The 17,790-nt window shown below is 45.0% G+C and overlaps 1 protein-coding gene and 1 pseudogene across 1 annotated transcript in view; one reads left to right on the top strand and one right to left on the bottom strand.

The window, feature by feature from the left end:
• PRKDC (protein kinase, DNA-activated, catalytic subunit) overlaps window positions 1-17,790 on the top strand; it is an 836,940-nt gene that overhangs the window by 753,301 nt on the left and 65,849 nt on the right. Inside the window, exons 79-81 of the mRNA XM_063923695.1 lie at window positions 7,479-7,699; window positions 7,826-7,918; window positions 13,704-13,793. Coding sequence (XP_063779765.1) covers window positions 7,479-7,699; window positions 7,826-7,918; window positions 13,704-13,793 — 404 coding nt within the window. The remainder of the gene's footprint in view (window positions 1-7,478; window positions 7,700-7,825; window positions 7,919-13,703; window positions 13,794-17,790) is intronic.
• On the bottom strand, window positions 10,798-10,917 carry LOC134929970 (5S ribosomal RNA; annotated as a pseudogene).

Below are 17,790 nucleotides of genomic sequence, written 5' to 3'. Positions count from 1 at the left end.
AGGGTGCAGGGCGCTGGGGGGGGGGAGCACCCTTGGCAGCAGGTTACTGTTTTCTTGTTAAGGCTGGCAGTGAAAGCATTTTCGGTGCCTCGGTACCGTGTCTCATACCACCACCAGCATGTTACAGCACGCTGCGCGCCTTTGATCCCCCGCCGCCGGCTTACACGGGTGCAGGGCGCTGGGGGGGGGGAGGGGAGCGCACTGGTCAGCAAGTTACAGGTTTTTTTTTTAAAGGGCTGTAATGTATTGCATTGGCGGTGCCCGGGCTCCGTGTCCCAGACCCCCGCCAGCATGTTATAGCGCACTGCGCGCCATTTCTCCAGCGCCGCCGGTTTCCATGGGTGCAGGGTGCTGGGGGGGAGCGCCCTGGACGGCAGTTACCGGGGGCTGGTTTCACTAAGAAAGAAGGTGCTTACGATGGGCCCCGGACGCCGCGGCCGATAACCCCGCTATTTGATAGCTGCGGGCGCGCTGCGCACCCACACGCCGACGGTTTGCTTGGGTGCAGGGCGCACGAGGGGGCGCCCTGAGCAGCATTAGTTTCCGATGGTATATTGTGTGTTTACACTATTTACGGTGCCCGACCTGTGTATGTATGTATGTGTATATATATATATATATATATATATATATATATATATATATATATATAAAATACAACGGAGCTATAGCGTGCCGAGGGGGGCGGGGCTTAGCCCGCACACATACAGGGTCAGCGCCATTTCTCTCTGTCCCCGCCAAGAAGTATGTAATGCACAAACGGGGGGAACAGTGTTTTAGTGTTATGTTACACATAAATAAAACTAGTTGAGTTAGGAATGAGCATGAAATCATTCTTATGTGTATTTTCTGTGTGCTCCCTGTCAGATATACCCATTTTAGTACACTTGTGTCGACAGGCGTAAGTGTTCTGTTATAAACACCTAAGGGGTTCACTGTCTGCATCGCCGACGCACGTGGGTACTTGCTACAACATAAAAAGTAAATATTATAGGGGAGGCACAATGGTATGTGGGTGACTCTGTCGGCACCAACTGTTGTCATCGGGGGTAAATGGACATGCTGTATCTGACTTATACCTGTGTATATACAGTTGTGCGTTACTTCTCTCGGACCGCTTGGGGTCGCAAGACGGTAACTTTGCCTGGTTACTAATCCCTGCTGTCGACGAATACTGGGGTTTTCTGTCGACTATGTTTCCTGGTAGATCCACAACTGGGGCTTTTCAGTACATGGTCATACACGTTCAGAACACATTAATGTCACTGGGGCCCAGAAGGCTCGGGACAATCCGATTATATGTATGTTATATATATATTTAGGATATGTGGCTATATGGGTATTACAATATGTAAATTCATATTATGATTTATGATGAATACTGGTGTAATAGTATTCCTTCTCATGTGCTGGTCGCTCTGTTGATAAAGCTCTAGGTCGGCTGTAACTCACACCCTCTCCAGAAGTCTGAAGGGCTATTCTTTTTCCGACAAGGATGGAATATTGTGAAAGTCAACGACTGGTCGACACGGGGCCCTGTCTCAAAGGATCGTATACAGGAAAGCTAAGTGATATGATTATTTTTCTATGCTGTGGGCTTTTTGCATTACAGGCACATGAGGGAGTGTTTGTGTTCGGTAAGTCATAAAATAGATTTACCCTATAGAGAGAGGGGAGGTTCCTTATGTTGGATCTTCTCTATAAATTTGCGGCAGGCTGCAGTACGTATACAGGTAGTGTGGCCGGGGGACTGCTGAGGCTGACTCAGAGAGTTACTGGAGTTTTTTCCTGGGACGGTGTACCGCTGTTTGGGGGGATGCCTCAGTTCGGTCAATCTCGGTGGACATTCCTGGTAAGTCTACCTTCGGGAGTTAGTTTCCCTGGCAACAGTTGGTGACGCATTCTTTTGGGGGATGCAGTCATTCTAATCGGTTAAATACAGTTTTTTGTTTTTCCCTTTCTGTACAGCCTGTGAAAGGTGAAAAGGTAAGAGTTCTGCAGCCTTGTTAGGTTCACAGAAGAGGATGTCGTTTCTATTTCTACCACATGCACCACATGTCGCAGAGTCTATATGGCGGGACCCCGCACCGGTGAGGACGCAGTTGCTACTTTCAGTTAGTCCGGGAATAGACTAGGACCGGTGAGTTACTTATAGAATCCAAAGGGGGACATTCTGGAGTTACAGATGTTTCCCATCGCTGATTTTCTAATGGATATTGCCGTTTCCTCTCTGGAAGGGGAGGTAGTACGCGATGCCATACCAGGGGTGCATCAGGTTCAGGGCCTTGTCCTTCTGTCTCGGTTATAAAAAAAAAAGAAGTTTACATGCGTTGTTCTACGCATTCAGATTACCTGGAGGGATAGCCAGGATTGTCTTGGCCATTTCACTGGAGTGATGGTAGTATGATGGTTTTCTTTCGATAGTAAGAGCCATTGTTATTCTGTACTGAGATGTTCGCCTGATTGAGGCGAGGTCAAGAAACAAGTGGTGTAAACCGTTGTTTCTCTCTGACTGTTCTTCAACACAGGGAAGGGCTGTTGTGCCCAACGGCGCAGATGTCGGAGGTAGTATCAGGGTAGATACTGAACGGTTGAGGTTCTGTGTTTCCTGTGGAAAAGAGGTCTGAGGATCCTGAGTCGGATCAGATTTGTAGTGCCACTCCATCAATATGTTCCGTTGATGAAGAAGTTGGGTGTGGCCTAAGAGGCCTTTTTGGGTGAGCAGGTCTAATGCCAGAGTGGTTTTCATGGGACCTGTTGGGAATGTGGTCCGGGTCTCACCGGCACATGCACCGAAATATAGTTCTAATAGCCAGGATATCACTCCTGTGGTGTCTGCCTAGTTCTCACCTCCTAGAGGGACGAAGGTTCGGGATCCAGGATTAGATCCTGGTGTCCATGTATGCAGATCTCCGAGGCTGGGGAGCAGTCCTTACATGGGAAGTAGTTCCAGAGGAAAAGGTCAAGCTGCGAAGCTTGTCTACAATAAGCTTTCTTGAATTAAGAGCGGTTTTCAACGAACATATTCTTCGTGATCTGCCCGTGTTAATTCTGTCGGAATAGATTTCCTCTGCAGACGCGCTCTCCATCCAGGAGAAAGACTGTCGTCATCGAGATGTTTCACAGAAGTGACAAGTCTTTGAGGAGTGTCTCAATTGGGCATGTTGGCGTCTCGCCTCAACAAGAGACCTCAGGAATAGGATTCCAGGTCAAGGATCACTCCATCTATAGCAGTGGACGACCTTGTGACACCTTGGGTGTTTTCAGTCGGTATATGTGTCCCCTCCGCTTTCACTCTGCTGAAGGTGATAAACGTAAGAAGAACAGAGGTTCCTGCGATCCTCATTGTTCCGGTCTAGCCAAGGAGGGCTTGGTATCCAGTTCTTCAAGATTTGTTCATATAAGATCCCTGGCCTCTTCCTCTACGGGAGGAATTGTTCGATCTTCCAAGGGGATAGAATTGAGAATTCGGATAGTAATTCTGCCGAAAAGGGTTTTCGGTGTTTATCAAAAGCCTGCCTATTTTGTTGCCTGTGTTAACTTCAGCATTGGCTGATTCAAAGTATCTCGATGTAAACAGGGCTTTGAAGATTTATGTCGCCAATTGGGATCAGTTTGGGGTAACAGAGGCTCTGGTTGTCCGGTATGCTCCCAGCGTGCTTGGGGCCCCTGCGTCTCTGCAGTCTGTTACACGCTGGATCTGTTATATGAGTCGGCGTGCTAGCTCTACGGCTGGATAGCCGTGACCGAAGTTGGGGGAGACCCATTCTACTAGGTAGGTGGGCTCTTATTGGGCGGCTGCCCGAGGTGTCTCGGCGGGTTAACTTTGCCGAGCGGCTACTTGGTTGGGTTTCAAACACCTTTGCTAGGGTCTACAAGTTTGATACCCTGGCTGATGGGCACCTCATGGTTGCACAATCGGTGCTGCAGAGTCGTTCGCACTCTCCCGCCCTTTCTGGAGCTTTGGTATAGACCCCATGGTCCTTTTAGAGTCCCCAGCATCCTCTAGGACGTAAGAGAAAATAGGATTTTAGTACCTACCGGTAAATCCTTTTCTCCTAGTCCGTAGAGGATGCTGGGCGCCCGTCCCAGTGCGTACTGTGTCTGCAGTTATTGATTTTGGTTGCACTTTGTGGTGATTCTTCTCTGTCAGGCTATTGCTGACGACGTTCATGCCATGGCATGTGGGTTCTTGTTATTGGTTGGGTTGACACACCGGTTGTGTTGCATATTCTCTCAGCATATAGCTGTATGTTTTCATACTGTGGGCTGGTATTCTGTTGAAGGCCATGTCTTGCGGTAGGTTCATGGTGTGAGCTGGTATAACACTCACTGTGTTTAAATTATAAATTCTTTTCTCGAAATGTCCGTCTCTTCTGGGCACAGTTTTCTAACTGAGGTCTGGAGGAGGGGCATATAGGGAGGAGCCAGTTCACACCCAGTTTAAGTCTTTATAGTGTGCCCAAGCTCCTGCAGATCCATCTATAACCCATGGTCCTTTTGGAGTCCCCAGCATCCTCTACGGACTAGGAGAAAAGGATTTACCGGTAGGTACTAAAATCCTATTTTTCAGTCCCAGTCCTGCCCCGTTGAACTTAGATAGAACAGATGGGACGAGTCTGTGGTCAGCGGAAACATACACTGCCCTGTGGTGTCAATTGTCTCCTTACTTCTTCTAGCTCTGGATTCTAGAGACAGAACGAAGCGACTGTACAGATGTACGAGGTAGCAAAATGTGTCCACAGTCCTACCTCCACTGAGGATTCTGGTCCTGCTTGCAAAGTAAAACGTGTGCTGAATATTTACATTGCGCGGAGGACAATACATAATAGCACAGTTCTACCAATGTTATTGGTATTTATAAATAAAAAGATAATACAGGTTGAGTATCCCTTATCCAAATTGCTTGGGACCAGAGGTATTTTGGATATGGGATTTTTCCGTATTTTGGAATAATTGCATACCATAATGAGATATCATGGTGATGGGACCTAAGTCTAAGCACAGAATGCATTTATGTTACATATACACCTTATACACACAGCCTAAAGGTAGTTTTAGCCAATATTCTTTATAACTTTTTGCATTAAACAAAGTGTGTCTACATTCACACAATTCACTTATGTTTCATATACACCTTATACACACAGCCTGAAGGTCATTTAATACAATATTTTTAATAACTTTGTATATTAAACAAAGTTTGTGTACATTGAGCCATCAAAAAACAAAGGTTTCACTATCTCACTCTCACTCAAAAAAGTCCGTATTTCGGAATATTCCGTATTTCGGAATATTTGGATATGGGATACTCAACCTGTATAACATCGAGGATAGTAAGGCGATTAAGATTACACTGTAGTTTACATGCCTGATATGGCCTAACTATATTAGCAGTGCCCACAATTGGGCAAAAACATAACCTTACAGTTAATGATAAATTAGTGTTGCTGTGGTAACAACATAGCCGACAGCAAGTCCCTGGTCTATGTGAACAGTCTCGGGTATTAAAAATTTATTCTCCGGAATTATTTGTCCATAGGAATGTCAATACACTTCCTCTTATTCTGTATATGGGATGCCGTTACTATTATCTATTCTTCTGTGGTCTTAATATGTAATAACCATCTTAAAAGAAACACCAGATGATGAAAAAAAAAAGCTTATAATCCAAAACTGAAACATTGCTTGTATATTAAAATCAAATGCAAATGCTTATTTGTAATACCCAAAGAAATATCACCAAACCGTACAAATCACGGCTCAGGGGATTCGGTCCACCGGGGTAAGATGTATACTATAAAGAAGATGCTGTATGGATTAATTGTTGTGTATCACTTCCCTGAAGTACTTTTCATCACAGCCATTTTTAAGAATCAAATGTCTTGTATTAAACATCACATATAAAACCAGTTGTGTACAGTGGCGCTTACACAAATTAAAAGCATGTCGCCTTTGTCCTCTTTTCTTAGAAAATTCAACCTCAAATACAACGAAGTGGAATGGAAATAGTGTAATACAATTAACTCAATGGGTGATATTCAATTGGTATATCGTGCCCGTTCTTCCATTTAAAGTGATGGGAGATCACTGGGCTGTATTCAATTGATCCCTGTTATCGTGCATATCATGCCAATAGCAGTCGGGTTTAGCCATGTAAAGCGTCATCTCCCAACTAATCTAATGGGCGTAATCGCGAAAAGTCCTATTTGGGTGCCCAAATGGGTCACTTTTCAGGCATTTCAGCTCGCAACCCCTGGCAGCAGCAAGCTAAAATTATGACATTGCACCCGTCGTCAGAAACAATTGAATAGCTGTCGGCGGGCGCAAACATGTGCAGGAGGGGGAGGAAACAATTGAATACCGCCTGATAGTCAACAGTGTTCTTCTAAATAAGAAAATGGAAATCCACACTGAACTAACACCTCTATTTACAGGGTTTTTGGGGTTACCCCCTAACCATAGCACTTACAGTCAAAGCTAAAATAGAGGTATATAGAGTCAATGGTTGACTTAGACATGGAACCGCTATCTCCTTTCTAAGGGAGAATGTCACAAATTTTACAAATAAAACAAAGATAAAAATCAGTATGTGGAATCCTTAAAAATAGGTTTGGACTCCTACCAGGAAGTAGATGGTACTACGCAGTGAGAGAGAAAACACTGCAGGCACAGTAGTTTCCTCCATGTCTCCAGGAAGCCACCATCCAGTTGTACGAGATCCTCCAGAAACACATTTTCGTTCTCCTAAGAGATCTTTCTCAAGGTATGGGGGAGACCTACCAAGTCTGGTTTATATACCTTACTTAATTACTAACATCCATTCAAATCACTCATGCCCTGTGTTAAGTATATTTAATATCTCACCAAAAGTGATGCTGGAATGTCCATTAAGGAATCCACAGTATGGCCCCCTAATCAGATCCTTGCATGCCACTGTTTGTAGTATACCTTCTACGGGAAACCCGGAAATGATGCATGCAGAGTCCTTGTAGACACGTGTCTGCCAGAACCTCTCTCTCTCATTATGTGCAACAGCACTGCTACACAGCAGCCAGCGGTAGCGGACAGGTGAGATGTGTTACTTGGGGGAGTCTGCTCCTGGCTGTAAGTGCTATAGTTAGCGGGTAAGCCCAATAAATCCTGAACCTAAAGGTGGTGGTTGAGTGTAGATGAACCTTTTACCATTTATATGAGCACTGTGAACGCATTTTGTTAAATGCATTACACTATTTCCATTTCTGTCATTGTATTTGAGGTTTATAAGTAGACAACATTTATAAGTAAAGTGTTTTTATCATGAATGTTATTAATCTGTGTAACATAACTAGTTTTATATGTGATTTCATAGTTTGAACAGAGGTGAAGCTCTTCCTGTTATACATAGGCATCTCTTTATGTTCACTGTGGAGTACTATACAGTACATTTCATATATACTTGTTTTAAATATGTATATATTTTGCCTGCACTTTCAAAGGTGACCGTTATGTCTTCCCTAAGAAAACCCAAACGCATTGTTATTCGTGGAAATGATGAGAAAGACCACGCGTTTCTAGTAAAAGGAGGAGAAGACTTGCGCCAGGACCAGCGCATTGAGCAGCTTTTTGACATCATGAATATTATTCTTTCGCAGGATGCTGCATGTAGCCAGAGATGCATGCAAATTAAGACCTACCAAGTCATACCCATGACCACACGGTATTTAACGTATTATATATGTGTTTTATTAGCTTTTATTTGTTGGTTACTTGTATTGTAATCGCATATCAGAAAACTGTGCCAATTGTCCATAACGAAGTCTAAATAGCTTTTTTATTTTTCCAGAATTGGAATGATCGAGTGGATGGAGAACACGTGCACTTTAAAGGATTTTATTGTAAAAGCTATGACAGAAGATGAAAGAAAAGAATTCCATGGGTATTACAATGCATTATGTTGAATGGTCATTCTAGTACAGCCTCCTAAAACAGTTTTCCTTTTGAGCAATGTTGTTTGCTGTATCTTTTATAACTGATATGGACCGCCCATGCACAGGGGGTGAACATAACACAACAAAGTCTCAGGTCATCAGTATCTTGCGTATCAAGTACTGTTTTCCAATTAATTCTCCATAAAATACACAGAACATAGCAATAACGGTTCCTGATTTTGAATTAAGTATGCAAAATGCAAGCACAAATCAAAGTCATGTTAAAGCCGGCATGAGGTGATGAATGTTTGTTTGATGACAGATAAGAACCATATGGCCCATCCAGTCTGCCCTTTAGAGATAGGGGTTAGAGCATTAGGATTAGGTTATTAGGCTTAGATTAAGGGATGGTGTTAGGCTCTCAGGGTTGGTTTAGCGGTTTGGTTTAGGTATTAGGGTTAGTTTAGGGGATTTGGTTAGGATAATAGGGATAGGATATTAGTGTTGGTTTAGTGGCTTGTTGTTGTTAGAGAGAGGTTTGGGTTGGATTAGGGTTGTTAGGGTATTGGGGGTAATGGTGAGGGTACTAGCATGCAGGTTAGGGCAGGGATGCTCTATTCTGGATTTACCAGGATTGTACCGGATTCGGGGTATGTGCCCCAGCTCCCAGGAATAGTGGCGCATGGAGAGGGTGGTTTAGGATAAGTTCCCGAATCCATGTGGTTTTGTGTTCGCGCCCACAAAAAACATAATGCCGGCTATCGGTGCTAATTGATTAAGCCCCAGGGGATCAATTAGCTGGGGTAACTATCAAGTGGTTACTGTGATAATGCAGTTAGGTGCGTGTTCCTATATGGCAATCACATGATAGGAATTATGTATATACAGTGGGGATTGAAAGTTTGGGCACCCCAGGCAAAAATTCATTTTAATGTGCAAAAAGAAGCCAAGGAAAGATGGAGAAATCTCCAAAAGGCATCAAATTACAGATTAGACATTCTTATAACATGTCAAAAAAAAAGTTTGATTTTATTTCCATCATTTACACTATCAAAATAACAGAAAACAAAAAATGGCGTCTGCAAAAGTTTGGGCACACTGCAGAGTTAATACCTTGTACTGCCCCCTTTGGACAGCTGAGACCTGGCAGTGTCATGGATTGTTCTCAATCATCGTCTGGAAAGACCAGGTGATGTCAATCTCAAAGGTTTTAAAAGCCCAGACTCATCTGACCTTGCTCCAACAATCAGCACCATGGGTTCCTCTAAGCAGTTGTGTAGAACACTGAAACTGAGAATAGATGACGCTCACAAAGCAGGAGGAGGCTATAAGAAGATAGCAAAGCGTTATCAGATGCCCATATCCTCTGTTCGGAATGTAATTAAGAAATGGCAGTCATCAGGAACAGTGGAAGTTAAAGCAAGATCTGGAAGACCAAGAAAAATATCAGACAGAACAGCTCGCAGGATTGTGAGAAAAGCAAGTCAAAATCCACATTTGGGGGAAAAAAGGAAAAGAAAAGAACAAAGTGGGCGCTATTTATTAAAAATCGGTGGTTAAATAGAGCAATCAATGTTTTTAAAGTTGCTCACACTATTCTAGCTGCCCACAACTGGGGATCTGGACATCCACCAATTCTAGAGTACAATCAAAAAATAAAGATGATGTAGGCGCTCCAAAAAGATAATTGCTAATCTATCTTTTTGGAGCGCCTACATCTTTATTTTTTTATTAAAATCCACATTTGACTGCACGATCCCTCCAGGAAGATCTGGCAGACACTGGAGTTGTGGTACACTATTCCACTATAAAGAGATACTTGTACAAATATGATCTTCATGGAAGAGTCATCAGAAGAAAACCTCTTCTACGTCCTCACCACAAAAATCAGCATTTGAAGTTTGCAAATGAATATATAGACAAGCCTGATGCATTTTGGAATAAAGTTCTGTGGACCGATGAGGTTAAAATAGAACTTTTTGGCCGAAATGAGCAAAGGTAAGTTTGGAGAAGGAAGGGCACAGAATTTAATGAAAAGAACCTCTGTCCAACTGTTAAGCATGGGGTGGATCAATCATGCTTTGGGGTTGTATTGCAGCCAGTGGCACAGGGAACATTTCACGAGTAGAAGGAAAAATGGATTCAATAAGATTCCAGCAAATTTTGGACGCTAACTTGATGCCATCTGTGAAAAAGCTGAAGTTAAAGAGAGGCTGGCTTCTACAAATGGATAATGATCCTAAACACACCTCAAAATCCACGGTGGATTACATCAAGAGGCGTAAACTGAAGGTTTTGCCATGGCCTTCACAATCTCCTGACCTCAACATAATTGAAAATCTATGGATAGACCTTAAAAGAGTAGTGCGTCACAGACAGCCCAGGAATCTCAAAGAACTGGAAGACTTTTGTAAGGAAGAATGGGCGTAGATACCTCAAACACGAATTGAAAGACTCTTGGCTGGCTACAAAAAGCGTTTACAAGCTGTGATACTTGCCAAAGGGGGCAGTACAAGGTATTAACTCTGCAGTGTGCCCAAACTTTTGCAGACGCCGTTTTCTGTTTTTTTGAAAGTGTAAATGATGGAAATAAAATCAAACTTTTTTTGATATGTTACAAGAATGTCTAATCTGTAATTTGATGCCTTTTGGAGATTTTTCCATCTTTCCTTGGCTTCTTTTTGCACATTAAAATGAATTTTTGCCTGGGGTGCCCAAACTTTCAATCCCCACTGTATGTGTATGTGACCATCATTTATCCTGCGCATATCCCATAGAGAAAATGTTTGCAGGGATTTGAATCATAGGTCAAACTGTTGCCGCTTCATATAATTAGTTTTTTATATTGCTCCCACAACCTTAGTGTGTACAAATGGCAGAAATTAATCAGTTGCAGTACCTGGGTATTCCCAGGTGGTCTCCCAACCAGGTACTGATCCGGCCCTCCACTGCTTAGCTTCCAAGATTAGATGAGACTGGGCATCTCCAGTGGGGTATGGCCGCAATAATTGTATTAGCCACTATGAGTACAACAACTCGGTGAGCACTGTTCCAAAAGGATGGTATTCTTGTGACCGACAGTCAGCAGACCAACGGTCACATGACCTCCCCCAAAATCCCGCCCCCTCACTATACCGATGGTCGGCATGCCGACCAACAGGGACTATTTCCACTCGTGGGTCCACAACACCTATAGACTGGGAATAGAACCCGTGGCTACCGCAGGTCATCACCGAGCCCGCAGCGTGGCAAGCGCAGCGAGCCCGCAAGGGGCTTGCTGCACTCGCCCCTCCCCGCCGGGATCCCAGCGTCGGTATGCTGACCGGCAGTCAGGAGACCATCGGTCAGCCATACTACACCCGCTCCAAAAGAAAGGCAATAAGCATTCACGTGGATAACATAAGCAGGCTGGTCATACAGAGAAATATCTTAGGAATGGGTGGATATTAAGGGACCATTCTTACCCTCTTATACTGGAACTGACAAGACTCAGTGCGGAAAATATTTCCACTAGTTTTCAAACAATGGTTCTGACTGAGAGTTGCACACATGGCCCATGGTCACGTAACTGAGCATGCAGGAAACTTTCGAAAAACTCCTACGGCGCATGTATTACGCAGTGTGTAAGCTCAAAGGCTTTGTCGGGATAGAGAGTAATAGTAACAGAAGTTGTTGATGTGTCAGTGGGTATGTCATGGGAGTGTTGTGGATGTGTCAGTGGGTATGTTATGGGAGTGTTGTGGATGTGTCAGTGGGTATGTCATGGGAGTGGTGTTGATGTATCGGTGGGTATGTTATAGGAATGTTGTGGATGTGTCAGTGGGTATATTAAGGGAATGCTGTGGAGGTGTCAGTGGGTATGTTATGGAAGTGCAGTGGATGTGTCAGTGGGTATGTTATGGGAGTGTTGTGGATGTGTCAGTGGGTATGTTATGTGAGTGGTGTGGATGTGTCACTGGGTATGTTATAGGAGCGCTGTGGGTATGTTATGGGAGTGTTGTGGATGTGTCAGTGGATATGTTATGGGAATGTTGTGGATGTGTTATGGGTGTGTCCGTGGGTATGTTATGGGAATGTTGTGGATGTGTCAGTGGGCATGTTATGGGAATGCTGTGGATGTGTCAGTGGGTATGTTATGGGAGTGCTGTGGGTATGTCATGGGAGTGTTGTGGATGTGTCACTGGGTATGTTATGGGAGTGCTGTGGGTATGTTATGGGAGTGTTGTGGATGTGTCAGTGGGTATGTTATGGGAATGCTATGGAGGTGTCAGTGATTATGTTATGGGAGTGCAGTGGGTATGTTACGGGAGTGTTGTGGATGTGTCAGTGGGTATGTTATAGGAGCGCTGTGGGTATGTTATGGGAGTGTTGTGGATGTGTCAGTGGGTATGTTATGGGAATGTTGTGGATGTGTTATGGATGTGTCCGTGGGTATGTTATGGGAATGTTGTGGATGTGTCAGTGGGCATGTTATGGGAATGCTGTGGATGTGTCAGTGGGTATGTTATGGGAGTGCTGTGGAGGTGTCGGTGATTATGTTATGGGAGTGCAGTGGGTATGTTACGGGAGTGTTGTGGATGTGTCAGTGGGTATGTTATAGGAGTGCTGTGGATGTGTCAGTGGGTATGTTATGGGAATGTTGTGGATGTGTCAGTGGGTATGTTATGGGAATGTTGTGGATGTGTCCGTGGGTATGTTATGGGAATGTTGTGGATGTGTCAGTGGGCATGTTATGGGAATGCTGTGGATGTGTCAGTGGGTATGTTATGGGAGTGTTGTGGATGTTTCAGTGGGTATGTTATGGGAGTGTTGTGGATGTTTCAGTGGGTATGTTATGGGAGTGTTGTGGATGTGTCAGTGGTTATGTCATGGGAGTGTTGGGGATGTATCAGTGGGTATGTTATGGGAATGCTGTGAATGTGTCAGTGGGTATGTTATGGGAGTGTTGTGGATGTGTCAGTGGGTATGTTATGGGAATGTTGTGGATGTGTCAGTGGGTATGTTATGGGAATGTTGTGGAAGTGTCAGTAGGTATGTTATGGGAATGCTGTGGATGTGTCACTGGGTATGTTATGGGAGTGCTGTGGGTATGTTATGGGAGTGTTGTGGATGTGTCACTGAAAGAGACTGCATACACAGACATGATAGGCTGTAGTTAGTCTGCACCTGCCATAGGGCTGCTCCAAGTTTTGATGGTGGTGTGTAAGATTGGACCATTAGGTATTACTGGGTGTGCACGTTGACAGTGGGCATCTCGATCCTGACAGATTTTGCTGCACAGATGTACACAAGGGAAGGAGTTTGTAGTGGAATCTGCAAAAACTCGCTGACGGGGGATGCCAATAGACGCAGCTGCGTGCACTTCTGTGTCTGACTCAGAATCAGGCCCAATTAGTCAAGGTCATTGTCGTACTACAAAGTGGTGAGGGATCCTGGTCAGGATCCCAGCGCTCGGAATACAGACGCTGGAATCTCGACACTGCCAACAGGATCTTTTGGGAAGGAGGGCCGGGGGGAAGGGGGGTGTTAGGATCAGGCTGCGGGACTGGTGGGTTAGGGATTAGGCATAGAATACTAGGTGTCGGGATCCTGAGCGTCGGGATGCCGCTGTCTATATTATGAGTGCCGGCAACCCAAGCGCCGGGATTCCGATACCATCCTGGAGCTGTTTTCTAACTTTGCTATGCTTTTTCTGCATGTCCCATGTATTTAAATTGAAAGGACAGATCTTCATCACAGACACAATTAACTAAAAGAATAAGAAGTTACAGAACTTATTTATTTTATTTGCAGGCCAAAAGGTCCAGTGAAGCATTACACAGACTGGCTAGCTAAAGTGGCCCAGAATGATAAAAAGCTTCCATTGTATATTGCTATGTACAAGTAAGTAGATATGCATGCATATATGTATTTTTATAATGGAACTTATAAGTATGTATTTTGAAATATCCCTTATTGTAAGTTATTAACAACACAATGTTTACAGTGTGTACTATACTTTTAACTTGTTTCTAACTAAACACCTCAGTTTGCACATACAAAAAAAAGGACGGCAAAAATGAATTTCTCTAACGTCCTAAGTGGATGCTGGGGACTCCGTAAGGACCATGGGGAATAGCGGCTCCGCAGGAGACTGGGCACAAAAGTAAAGCTTTAGAACTACCTGGTGTGCACTGGCTCCTCCCCCTATGACCCTCCTCCAAGCCTCAGTTAGATTTTTGTGCCCGAACGAGAAGGGTGCACACTAGGTGGCTCTCCTGAGCTGCTTAGTGAAAAGTTTAGTTTTAGGTTTTTTATGTTCAGTGAGACCTGCTGGCAACAGGCTCACTGCATCGAGGGACTAAGGGGAGAAGAAGCGAACTCACCTGCGTGCAGAGTGGATTGGGCTTCTTAGGCTACTGGACATTAGCTCCAGAGGGACCGATCACAGGCCCAGCCATGGATAGGTCCCAGAGCCGCGCCGCCGGCCCCCTTACAGAGCCAGAAGACAGAAGAGGTCCGGAAAATCGGCGGCAGAAGACGTCCTGTCTTCAACAAGGTAGCGCACAGCACTGCAGCTGTGCGCCATTGCTCTCAGCACACTTCACACTCCGGTCACTGAGGGTGCAGGGCGCTGGGGGGGGGCGCCCTGAGACGCAATAAAAACACCTTGGATGGCAAAAAAAATGCATCACATATAGCTCCTGGGCTATATGGATGAATTTAACCCCTGCCAGAATACACAGAAAAACGGGAGATAAGGCCGCCGAGAAGGGGGCGGAGCCTATCTCCTCAGCACACTGGCGCCATTTTCCCTCACAGCTCCGTTGGAGGGAAGCTCCCTGGCTCTCCCCTGCAGTCACTACACTACAGAAAGGGTTAAAAAAGAGAGGGGGGCACTAATTACGCGCAGTATTAAAAATACAGCAGCTAAAAGGGGAAAAACACTTATATAAGGTTATCCCTGTATATATATATAGCGCTCTGGTGTGTGCTGGCAAACTCTCCCTCTGTCTCCCCAAAGGGCTAGTGGGGTCCTGTCCTCTATCAGAGCATTCCCTGTGTGTGTGCTGTGTGTCGGTACGTTTGTGTCGACATGTATGAGGAGAAAAATGATGTGGAGACGGAGCAGATTGCCTGTAATAGTGATGTCACCCCCTAGGGGGTCGACACCTGAGTGGATGAACTGTTGGAAGGAATTACGTAACAGTGTCAGCTCTGTATAAAAGACAGTGGTTGACATGAGACAGCCGGCTACTCAGCTTGTGCCTGTCCAGACGTCTCATAGGCCGTCAGGGGCTCTAAAGCGCCCGTTACCTCAGATGGCAGATATAGACGCCGACACGGATACTAACTCCAGTGTCGACGGTGAAGAGACAAATGTGACTTCCAGTAGGGCCACACGTTACATGATTGAGGCAATGAAAAATGTTTTACACATTTCTGATAATACGAGTACCACCAAAAAGGGGTATTATGTTCGGTGAGGAAAAACTACCTGTAGTTTTCCTGAATCTGAGAAATTAAATGAGGTGTGTGATGATGCGTGGGTTTCCCCCGATAACAACTGATAATTTCTAAAATGTTATTGGCATTATATCCTTTCCCGCCAGAGGTTAGGGTGCGTTGGGAAACACCCCCTAGGGTGGATAAAGCGCTCACACGCTTGTAAGAACAAGTGCTCTACCCTCTCCTGAGATGGCCGCCCTTAAGGATCCTGCTGATAGAAAGCAGGAGGGTATCCTAAAATGTATTTACACACATACTGGTGTTATACTGCGACCAGCAATCGCCTCAGCCTGGATGTGCAGTGCTGGGTTGGCGTGGTCGGATTCCCTGACTGAAAATATTGATACCCTAGATAGGGACAGTATATTATTGCCTATAGAGCATTTAAAGGATGCATTTCTATATATGCGTGATGCACAGCGGAATATTTGCTGACTGGCATCAAGTCTAAGTGCGTTGTCCATTTCTGCCAGTAGAGGGTTATGGACACGACAGTGGTCAGGTGATGCAGATTCCAAACGGCATTTGGAAGTATTGCCTTATTAAGGGGAGGAGTTATTTGGGGTCGGTCTTTCAGACCTGGTGGCCACGGCAACAGCTGGGAAATCCACGTTTGTACCCCAGGTCGCCTCTCAACATAAGAAGACGCCGTATTATCAGGCGCAGTCTTTTCGTAGGCAAGGGGGCAAAAGGTTCCTCATTTCTGCCCCGTGACAGAGGGAGAGGAAAAAGGCTGCAGAAATCAGCCAGTTCCCAGGAATAGAAACCCTCTCCCGCCTCTGCCAAGCCCTCAGTATGACGCTGGGGCTTTACAAGCAGAATCAGGCACGGTGGGGGCCCGTCTCAATGAATTTCAGCGCGCAGTGGGCTCACTCGCAAGTAGACCCCTGGATCCTTCAGGTGATATCTCAGGGGTACAAATTGGAATTCGAGACGTCTCCCCCTCGCCGTTTCCTAAAGTCGGCTTTAACGATGTCTCCTTCTGACAGGGAGGCAGTTTTGGAAGCCATTCACAAGCTGTATTCCCAGCAGGTGATAATCAAGGTACCCCTCCTGCAACAGGGAACGGGGTATTATTCCACACTGTTGTGGTACCGAAGCCGGACGGCTCGGTGAGACCGATTCTAAATCTAAAATCTTGAACACTTACATACGGAGGTTCAAATTCAAGATTTGAGTCACTCAGAGCAGTGATTGCGAACCTGGAAGAAGGGGACTACATGATGTCTCGGGACATCAAGGATGCTTACCTTCATGTCCCAATTTACCCTTCTCACCAAGGGTACCTCAGGTTTATGGTACAGAACTGTCACTATCAGTTTCAGACGCTGCCGTATGGATGGTCCACGGCACCCCGGGTCTTTTCCAAGGTAATGGCCGAAATGATGACACTCCTTCGAAGGAAGGAAATTTTAGTTATCCCTTACTTGGACGATTCCCTGATAAGGGTAAGATCCAGGGAACAGTTGGAGGTCGGTGTAGCACTATCTCAGGTAGTGTTGCGGCAGCACGATTGGATTCTCAATATTCCAAAATCGCAGCTGATTCCGACGACTCGTCTTCTGTTCTTAGGGATGATCCTGGACACAGTCCAGAAAAAGGTGTTTCTCCCGGAGGAGAAAGTCAGGGAGTGATAAAGCTAAATATTTATCTTATATAATACCCTTTATGAGGTCTAAGAACACTGTACGCTATTTACGTATGGAGTACCGTAAGGGTACGCACGTTGCGTAACAATCGCTTAGCCGTAGTCGAGACGCTCAAGCGTCACGTTCGCTCACGGCCAAGAGATCACAGGCAGGCACGCTATTGGCTGCCGACTAACGTAATGATTCGCTATAGCGTAGCGGACGCTCGGGACCACGAGGAGATCACCAGCGGCGCTGACGCTCACAATGTTAAACCTTTATATCTAAACCATAAACAGTGTATTATGCAGTAAGACCTTAGTGTAGTGATAGAGTGTAAATGCAGCACAGTATAACCTTATTAACTTAAAAGCTGTTCGAGCGTCACCGACGCTCTGAGAATACTTAACACTATAAGAAATACACAGATACCGTGCTTAGGGTCCAACGCCTTATATATATATTATGAATGTTATACTTGCAAAAGAATTAATACAATACAAGTCATACACTACAATATAACATAGACTAACTAACCAGATAACTACACGGGAAATACAATACAATACAATTACGTTTTTAAGGGAAAATAAGAGAAAGAGGAGAAGAGAGAGAGAGAGAGATATGGCCCATAATAACAAGAAAGACAATATGATTGCGGAGAAAACTTACGCACAAGGGGAACGATCGCATGCGCCTCTGGACATCCAGCTCCCGATTTTCAGCAATGAAAACCGTTGAAGAGTGAGCTGGATGTGATCGGC

Source organism: Pseudophryne corroboree, chromosome 5, assembly GCF_028390025.1.
Source record: "Pseudophryne corroboree isolate aPseCor3 chromosome 5, aPseCor3.hap2, whole genome shotgun sequence".
Lineage (NCBI taxonomy): Eukaryota > Metazoa > Chordata > Amphibia > Anura > Myobatrachidae > Pseudophryne > Pseudophryne corroboree.
This window is presented reverse-complemented; position numbering and strand designations above follow the sequence as displayed.